At 41.0% G+C, this 10,367-nt stretch overlaps 1 protein-coding gene across 1 annotated transcript in view; it reads right to left on the reverse strand.

Annotated features, from left to right (window-relative positions):
• The window catches only part of RhoGAP100F (Rho GTPase activating protein at 100F), a 52,673-nt gene that overhangs the window by 9,911 nt on the left and 32,395 nt on the right, over positions 1-10,367 (reverse strand). Inside the window, exons 2-7 of the mRNA XM_018546924.1 lie at positions 5,510-5,623; positions 4,348-4,530; positions 3,259-3,417; positions 2,610-2,839; positions 1,503-1,764; positions 551-562 (exon numbers count right to left, since the gene is read on the reverse strand). Coding sequence (XP_018402426.1) covers positions 551-562; positions 1,503-1,764; positions 2,610-2,839; positions 3,259-3,417; positions 4,348-4,530; positions 5,510-5,623 — 960 coding nt within the window. The remainder of the gene's footprint in view (positions 1-550; positions 563-1,502; positions 1,765-2,609; positions 2,840-3,258; positions 3,418-4,347; positions 4,531-5,509; positions 5,624-10,367) is intronic.

Raw genomic sequence — 10,367 nt, forward strand, 5'->3', positions numbered from 1 at the left:
TATTTTATAAACAAATGATTTATTCTATCGCGAGAGAGAAGACTTCCTTTTATTAATTCTTTATTAATATCAAAGTTTAACTTCAAACGATTTTTGTGATTACAACAAAAAAAAGAAGAAGCAATTAAATTAATTATATTTAATTTAGTATTTGATAATTATATTAAAATTTGTTATTGTATTATTTCGTGATTTTTCTGATTATTCATTGAAAGAAAAGATACGATTGCTTATCTTTTTTATTATACACTGATAAAATGTATATTTACTTATTCATATTTTTTACGGTTTCAATTTTTTTATATTCTAAAACTCGTACATTTCAATAAAGAATTTACGTTGAACTTTTTAAAGACTGAGGATTTAACAAGGATTGAAATTTAAAATACCTTGCGTGGGCGGATGCACTCGCGCATTCGTTCGTCGCCAAGTATATATACGAGAGGGAGGGAGAATATATTTATATACTCGTCCATTAGAGGCATTATATACAGAAAATTGCAGTCATACACAAGTCTAGATATCAAGATAGAGTTTGTGTTATCTTTACCTTTGTAAAATCCTGGTTAATTTCAATGTAGCATTCATTCATAGAACCGATTAGTTATTTGAAACACGTGATCGATACGCGAGCCGATCGGCGACGCTCCGCGTCGTTCGGAAATGCATTCGTTGAAATTGTCGAGACATTCGTTTTCTCGACATTTATTCTCGCGTATTTGTCTTCGAGATAGAAATCCGATACACGGAACGAATGTACAAAGAGTCGGTATTTTATACGAGCGGCATTTTGATTGTCGCGAGATACACGATTCTGATATTTTTTAAATTTCCTTGCTTTTTAGAAGTTATTTTGCGAATTGTTTTTCTTAATTCCGATAATCCGAATGACACGGAGGTCGCGACAGCAAGTGTCCCGAGACATGCCACGAGTTCACCACTTTCTTTCAGTCGTAAAATAGCGTTCATTGGAGACAGTAAAGGGCAAACGAGTATCGAATTGGTGCAGACAGGTGTAAAATGGTGCTCGATCCACATCGTCTAGAACATCTATGCGTGAACTACATCGGATCGAGATTCATAAGTAACATCTATTTCGAGAAAATCGAAATAGAAGTAGTGTTAGTTATAAGTTAGTATAAAAAATAATATAATCATCACATTCTGTGATAATTAAAATAAAATGATAATTCTTTAACATCTTAGGAATATACGTTGGTGGAAAATTATTATTTTATTAAAATTGGAATTGAAGAAAGAATATTATTTACTTTTTATAGGTATATTATTTATAAACAAATATTTGCATTATATATTACATATAGTACTATTAAACTATTGAATCAATGAAATATTAACATTAAAAAAAGCCTTTCTCTATTTTTGAAACAAAAAGTTTTATCAGAAAAATGATTTCTTGTTTAGATATTCTTCGTCGTTCTGATGGATCTCGATCCGCGGAATTTCCATATTCGACGCGTGAAATATCACGCAATACTTACTTTTTCAGCCAAGCTCTCTAACGTCTTCGGATATCCGCGCTCGTATGGTTGAAAATGTTGCGTCGATGAAGGTTTCGGCTGGTGCGTGATAACCGGTGGTGGCGGTGGTTGATAGGACCAGTGACCCTCTGGCCGTGAATTATAGTACAGATCACCGTTGCTCGAACCGAGATCCTGGCTCGATCCCAAACCAGTGAGACCGAGTCTTGATCGCGACGGCAACATTTCACGTCCATCGCCTCGTCTACGACTACTGCCATCCCTATACATGAAACATCAATCTCCATGTATTATCCGAAATTGTTAATAACAGAACTTATTGTTCTAACTTAATTTTTAAAAAATGTTGTAAATATGACATGGAGAAAAATTAAGTAATTTTTAACTTACAACTACTATAAAAATATTTGAACTATTTTTGACGAATTTATGACAAACTTTACTTATCTAAGTAAAAATATCGGAGATTTAAGGTAAAAAATATATTATACTTTTAATAAATCCATACAAATGATTTTACTTACAGTAAAGAAAATCATATTAATTTTGAAGACTTTATACACTTGTATTTTTTATATGTATAATAAAGTAAATTTTATCAGTACACATTAAGGTAAAAAGTACTCGTTGACAAAATAAATTCTATTGAGACTATAACTTATAAATTTACTTTGTGAAATGTAAAAGGTATCTTGTAATATGGTTGTATAACGATCATTTATTTACAAAAAAAGTAAAGGAACAGGTGCTCACTTTTTACATAAGTGAACACCTGTCTCTATATGGACCTGTCTATTCCATAAAGTTTATTAAAATTTTAGCGCATATTACATTTTTTCCGCGTAGAAAAGATTTGAATTGTTGATGTCTATTACTATAATTGGAGGATCGTTCTTCATAGAATATTGGCTTTTTACTAATAGTCACTTTAACATAGTTTCAACAAGCTTCTGTATGAGTAGGGAAGAAAAATAGAAAGATTCGTAATGACGTCAGCAGTAAAGCCATCCACACACTGCAGGTATCTTGAATTAATCAATTTGCAAGATGTCTTTTGATTATTAATTCAAGGTGTATAGATATATAGATATCAGTCTGAGATAGTACCTGACGTGATTACTCGTCGTGTGGTCACTCTCATCCTCATTCAATTCCCTTTTGATGACTACTACGGGCGGCGCCTTGTGCTCAGTCTGGCGACTGTGCGAAATAGGTTGATGTTGGCCGTGCCTTGTGGCTAGGACGAGTCGCCTCGGTATCGACATGATGATCACGACGTCGTCCAGGCTCATGTGCGTCACATCGACCAGATTCACCGCCAGGATCTCATCGCCCACCTGCACGTGCGAATGCATAGTGACTGATAACCGAAATAAAGACGAGCAACGGTATCGCGGCGAACGAAAGGATAAATATCCCTCCCAAATACAGGACTGATCGATGTCCGAGACCCGTGAAATGTCAAGGTATAAAAGGATAAATTTAATTCGGTGCATTCTCGCGGCCCCCGCCGTCGCGTTCTTCTCTCTTTCTTTTTCTCTCGAAATAGATTCTCAATCCTAAATGGTTGCTCCGAGCTCGTTCCGAGCACCAGCGGCAATTAAGTTCTCGCTTGGCAAAAAGAAGACGAAGGGACGATTCACGGATGTGTCTCGATTTTACCGCTCGCCTCTCGCTTTCTCCATCGCGTCGGTTTCTCACTGTCGTCGTCCCGGCGACAGCGGGTGAATTCGCAGGGCAGAGCGAAGACACTCACCTTCAAGCAGCCGCTGTTGTACACGGCAGTCTCCAGAGCTATCCTAGAGATAAAGACCCCGTCGTTCCTGTCGACGCCGTTGCCCTCGCGTATGTAGAGGCCGAGAGTCTGTCCCGGTCGTTTGATTATCTCGACGAAGTGGATGGGGTGCTTAGGATCCTGAAACGAAGATCGCCGGCGAACTTTCTTAATTCGTGCCGTCGAAATATTTCACAGCGTTCACGCGCGCGCGCGCCTCGGGTAAAAGTACGCTGCGCAAAATTACTTCGTTGTCGTGAAAATAATTTTCTCTCTGGCCCGGGTGGTACAAATGCGACCGCGCGCGCGCGATGCAAGTAGATTGTTACACTTTGTTCGCCTAATTTCGTGAGGAGGACAAAACGAGTTAAATTCGCAGTGAATATTATCTCTTGATGTCAAAATAATTTGCTTGATAATTTGGCAATAACTACATACATTATCAGTTTATACATAATCATTGACAATTACAAAAATAATTAAAAAATTATTTTTTTAATTAAATAAAATTGAAGTAAAAGACAAACAGCGAAGAGGATCATATTTGGTCAAGAATGCATAGTAATATTTTAGTGTAAATTTTTACAATAAAGTAAAAGATTGCGGGAATTTTTATATTAAAGTGAAAAAATTGGACAGTCTGTGTAAATGTAATTTAAATTTCAGTCTAGTTTAATATTATGAGTTTTGTTTTATATTTTAGAGCGAATTTCTCTCTCTCTCTCTCTCTCTCTCTCTCTCTCTCTCTCTCTCTCTTTCTCTGAAACTATTATACATCTATATAACAAAATAATAAATATTCATTCCAAACAGCGATAGAGCAAAAACGATGAAATATTATATATAATATTCCAATACTGTTTTGTAATTGATTTCTAATCACATATGTTAGAAAAGAGAGAGAGAGAGAGAGAGATATATATGAATACATGGTATACGATAAATAGGAAATTAATGTATTGCTGACTGTAATGAAAGAATTGCGCGTAGTACTAATTTATGACAAGATATTACGTTCCAATGCAAATGAATCACAATCTGTCGGAAACAGACGGTCCATCGATAACGTACCTGCATAGCAATAAATTTTTTCGCCGCCTCGGAAGCCTGTCTACCCATTTGCCGAGGCTCAATGACACGCACGACCATCTCGCCTCTCCGCTCAACAGCTTCGAGGGCCGCCGCTGTCGATGCGTCATGATCGTTTTCGACAGTCTCGATCTGCTTGAAGATCTCTGTACTGATCCCGCTCACCTGCAACGATAGATCCTTTCGTTTCAAAGAATGCGTAGCAACGTTTTATCGTCATTTGTGTGGACCGGTGAAATTGTCTCGACGACAAAACAATGCTTTTGTTATTATTTATTATATTAAATTATTTCTATCATGCAAACATTTAAACAATCATATATAGAAATAATGCATTGATCTCTATAAATAATAAATACACAGGAAAAAACGATATTATATTAACAACATTATTTTATTTAAAAATGATTTTATTAATTAAATAACAATATTAATGAAATAAATACATTATGCTGTTGTTTTAATAAAATTTTATTTGTTTTTTTAATACTGTTATCGAATCAACAAGATTATTTTCAATTAAAATAATGCTGTTGATATAACAACATTTTTTTCAATGTAGTAAAATATAAAAATTAAAATATAATATATAATATATAAGATGTATTAGTCACTGCGAGTACTGAAAGTCTATACCCTATGGTATACATAACACGAACTACAGAGTTTCAGTACTCGCAGTAAATTACGGAATACGGAATACAGCCCTAATTTCATTAATTATAAAATCGTAATGTAATGACATCTTTTTACTTCCCAAAACAAGCGTATATATATATATACATATATAAATTAATTTCGAGCATCTTTTTCCTTATTAGTAATGGACTGACAAGACGTCGCTATTATATTTTATCTTCACTTTGCTTGTTCATGCAAAGATCAAGAACAGAATGGTTTAATTTAAATTTGGTATGTATAATATAATAGCGATCAGATTACGTGAACAATGCGTGGCAACTAACACACACGCCAATACGTTTCGGCGCCGCGCCGGTCGTCGAGACAGCTTCACGAACAACACAATAGGGTCCCGGGTGTCGGAATCCATCGTCATGCTGTCCGGCAATTGAAGTTTGCCGACACAACGAGCTCTAAATTCGTCCATTGTGTTGGCAACGAGTTAATGAAGTGTCGCCACTACCTTCCTGAAGTCTCCTTGAATGACCATGGGGGGTGGTTCCTTGGGGCGCAACTGGTTGGCAGGTGCCTGCCTCCCAGGACTTGCGCTTATGTCTGTCACTTCCCCCCGGCCCTCCTGCAAAATAATAACTAATTATTTTTGCCGTTCGGCTGGTTCTAAAGTGATTACAATTGATTATTACGTAACGGGACGACAAATAAAAAATGACTACGGCATTGTCGAAATGTAACGCAACATGCAATATCGAGAAAATTTGAATGTCCAAGTGGTATCTCTTCAAAGCGGATTAGTTAGAGTCTATGATTAACCACATCAACTAAGCTACGTAAGTCACAGGTTAGCTACACATGTGACATAACTTATTCGTAATTATATATAACTACCTCACATTTTAAGTCATATACAATCGCAATGATTTAGAAGATTGTGTGATTATGATAATAAAGTTATGATTGATAATAGATTTATGCTAATATAAATAGGTATATCAATTGTTGAAGAATCTCGTTTTGCAAATTGACCACTTTTAATTACAGGATTATTTAAGTAATTAAAAAAAATTTTGTCTTATTAATACTACCTATTAAATTGAAGATATTTCATGCAAGAATTCACGAGCTTATAAAAGGAGTAAAGCATTTCTCTTAAAGACGTAAAAATATTGCGAGCCTGAGAAGTATAGTGTCCTAAAGTGAATTTTCTGCAATCGCTGAATGTAATCAAAATGCATTTGGTGGATATTTTTTATAAATACTTCCAACAAATTCTGTTAGTAAAGTTTGTAATAATTTCTATCCACTACATTAAAAAGTTACTTTCAAGAATAAAAAATTTAAATCGATAATCGCGTTAATTATTAATACGATCGATAAAATTTCTGTTAAATGCGTCTAATAAAAGCAAGTAACAAAAGTTGTACACATTTAAACTTCGCTGCTTCTACTTGAGTATCTCACGTTCATCTCAATTAACCCAATTAAGTGGGCCGTAATAAAGTGACCGAATATGAGGTCCACTAGAGAAGGTGGATCATCTAGAATAGCACTTTTTCATTCGAGACAAATGTGATGTAAATGTAAAAGTCCCGTCATGATTTTAGGGGGCAGGAAGGTGCTCCTAACGAACACGCGGCGTCTCGCGGAAATTCATCAATCTATCACTTTGACAACGCACAAGCACCAGCCGTAAATCCCTGCGCTCGTTGACCGTGATTTCAGCCGGATTCGTATCTCACTGAGACTATCGAGAAAAACGCACGAGCTTATCGAGCCACGCGCGCTTCGAACGAGCTCATCCACCTGTCACGCTAACGTCACGAACATCACCGTAAAGCACGAGCTTATCGAGCCTCGCGCCCACTCGTTAACTGCGATGCTAGAAAATACGGGGGAAATTATTCGCTTCTATGGGAACTAAGATTTTTGCTGGAAAATAGATCGCCAACATATTCCACCTGCTAGCTTAAAACAATCATTCAATGATAGTCGATAAAAAAATTAGCACAAAAGGTGAACCGTGGGAAAAAACGCACCCCGCGGAGGCATGTGACCGGAATGAGCCACGCGGCGGTGCCGCACATCCGGTCGCAGAGCGACAGCAGGGACATCCACGCTGCCGCGGCCGATTTGCAGCCCCTTTCGCTCGCCGACGGCGGTGGCGGCTCCTGGAGCTCCTTGCCGCCCTTCCTGCCGGTAGCCCACCACCCCCGTGCTCCGTCCGTCTTCTCTTTATGTCTCTCGGTCTCACCCGTCTGCCGGGTGAACGCCGCCGCGCGTGTCGCGCTACCCCGTCGCGGCGGTCCCATACGTGCCCGAGTCGTCCTCGGCCAGAGCACCGTTCAAGAAGACGCCGGCCGGTCTTCCTTCTTTATGATCTGTTTCTCTCTCTCTCTCTCTCTTTCTCTCTCGAGTGCAGATCGCCAATCTCTTCTCGGTTTCACGTGACCGGTGAATGGTGCGAAAGGGCGCGCGTAGGATGGTTAGGTAGGTGTCCGATGAGAAAATGAGTGCGACAGAGTGAGAGAATGATAAATAGACAAATGGAGAATGAGGAAGCGAGAAGTGGGTGAGAGAGAAAACGCGTGGATTACCTTGCGGAAGAAGAAGCACCCCGTGTTACCCCTGTCGCACATCCTCGCCTACCCCATGGTGGCTAATATGGCGGGAAGCGGCGCTCAGGAGCAAGTACGAGTGTCGACGATACTAGTAAGGGGTGAAAGGCGCGCGTGCGCCATCGCCGGGGGGTTACCGTGTCGCCGCACGCGGAGGAGTAGTATGAGGGAGTATCGACCGGGCGTGACGTCACCTCATCCCCTCCCTCGACATGCCCTCCCCTCCCTCCCCCGCTCTCTTTCCTGCCCAACGTACTCTATCTCCGCACTCCTCACTCGGTCTGTCCCTCTTCACCCTCTTCCGTCCCGTCCTACGCGCTCGAGCACTCCTATACTACCTCGCAGCGTACCTCCAACGTGGCGCTCCTCCACTGCGTCCTCAACACCCCTTCGCTCCCCTACTTGATTTCTCTCTCTCTCTGTCACACCTGCCGCTTCTTTCCACGTCATTCTCTCTTCTCTCATTATCCTGATCCTTCCTGTCTGCGTTGTCCTTCTGGACCTCTATCCTCGTCTCTTTCCTCTCATTGTCTACCTCCAGCGCTTCCTGACTCTTCGTTATTCGCGGTTTTCTCCCATCTCCCTTTTCTGTAATATTTCCGCAGTATTTTGGCAATCTCGTTCACACCTTTTTGCTCAAACTGAATTACGCACAATCATCCCTTACCAATTAACTTATCTTCTCGTTCCTTTTGCCGCTTAGGACACTGTTTGTGTGGAGCGACCAAAACCGTCAATCGCTCAAAGCCTCTTTCCTCTCTCCTTTTCTCCTTCCATCCGTGTTATTTATCTTCGCGTTCTTCGCATTTTTCTCGACTATGCGTACAAATCGTCGCTGTCTTTGTGTCCCTTAAGCGGCGCTTTTCATGCTTCTCTCGCCTCGCGCATGTCTTCTCTTTTTTTCTTCGCGATGCGCTCTCGTACCCTCCTCCTTCGCTCGCACCTTCACCTCGCTCTTCCCTTTCCCCAAGAACTCGCATCCTCGCCCGCGCGGTCGCGGCTCCCCTCAATTGGATTTTCCCCATTTCGCTTACTTCTTATTGCACTCGCTGCCACTCCACTTACGGGTGTCAGAGCGGTCGCGCGAATTCTCTCCTTCGACCTCTCACCTCACACGACAGCGGCAACCTTGCGTTCGCACTTTTTTTTTTTCGTACGACGGATTTTTGCGACCCGTGAGAGTGGATTTCTTTCTGATCCGTACTCGCATTCGCGTTCACCCTCCATGCATCAAAGTGTCGTCCCGGTCGTCCGGTTTCTTCTACCACGATAATGTCCCGGGTTATTTCCGCGTGTATCTCTCTGCTATCTTCTTTTCTCGTTGTTTTATCGCCGCATCTTCCCTTACTCGTTCTTCCGTACGATATCAGTTGGCACATCACATATTCTCGTACCATTTCACATGTCATCTCGTGCGTTTCCCGAGTGATACTCTTTCCCTCTCCTTTCTCCGCACCCTCTTCCTTAACATGCTTTCGCCCTTTTTGCGTTTTACCTCGTGCATCTTCCATACGCTCGATATACAGAGTATTTACTTTTTCTCGAGGTTCTTCACCCCTCCATCACGTCTGTTCTCGAGTCGGCTGCTACTTCCCCAGCGCGCCCAACTTCTTGCTCCACATATGACGGCGGTACGCAACTCCATTACAGACAGCAGCTGCGACTTGAAGCTAGCGCGACTTAGACCCCTGAGCGATAAATAAGCCCGGGGCGGGGAACAAACGCGAGAAACGCCGGTAATGCACTTTTCGAAGTAGTCTATATCATCATCCTCTTGCGTTGACATAATGTGAGCCGTTTTCCAGCCGGAGGGACATCCCTTCATAGAACGTAAAGCGACATTGAACGAAAAGAGATCGCCGCTATTGAACGTACAATAATATTTTCATTGAACAGCAATGCTTGTAAATACTATTTTTCTCGCGAGAGAGCATGAGAATAAACACAGGAAGCAATCCAAACCATAGAAAAGTAATAAATACGAGAAAAATAGCCGACACGAACTTTTCTTTTTTATGTAAAGCTTCTTTTGATATTAATTGCTTTATGTTATCTCATCTCTTTTGAAAGAGTGAAAAGCCAATGTAATAACGATGTCACTTTTAGTAAAATAATTCCATGTCGGAAACATCAAAGGTTATAAACTGAAAATTGATCTCGCTGAAACTCCGTGGACAATAGTCAGTGATAAAATCCGCAGACGAGAAACCATTTCGAAAGGTATAAAGATCTCCTATGAAATAAGCTAATTTCGCCAATATAATTCGTCAATTTCCGGAGGATGTATTAGTGGTCATTACTTTAATCTGGGTCGCGGCGATCTTCGAACGTCCGCTTCGAAAATCACGATGTCTCGTCGAAACGGCTGCTCCTCTTCTCCTCCTGCTCCACCATCCTTGTCCAGCCAACCCTCGCCCATCCCGTCGCTATTTCACCGACGTATCCAGTGACCTACGTGGATGCCCATCGCGATGATTTACGAGGTAGGGGAATGAACGGACGACCGGATTCTTCCTCATCAAACGCGCGAGGAGTATACGGCGCGAGCGTAATGGACGGTAGTGACAATGTAGCAGTGGTAGTAATAGTAACGCGTTGTAACGCATGCATATCGGGGAATGTTGTAATGGCGTATGCACGGTATATTAATGCCACGCTCTCTCTCTCTCTCTCCCTCCCTCTCTCTCTCTCCCTCCCTCTCTCTCTCTCTCTCTCTCTCTCTCTCTCTCTCTCTCTCTCTCTTCCCGC

This window comes from Cyphomyrmex costatus, unplaced genomic scaffold (genome assembly GCF_001594065.2).
Source record: "Cyphomyrmex costatus isolate MS0001 unplaced genomic scaffold, Ccosl1.0 scaffold60, whole genome shotgun sequence".
NCBI lineage: Eukaryota > Metazoa > Arthropoda > Insecta > Hymenoptera > Formicidae > Cyphomyrmex > Cyphomyrmex costatus.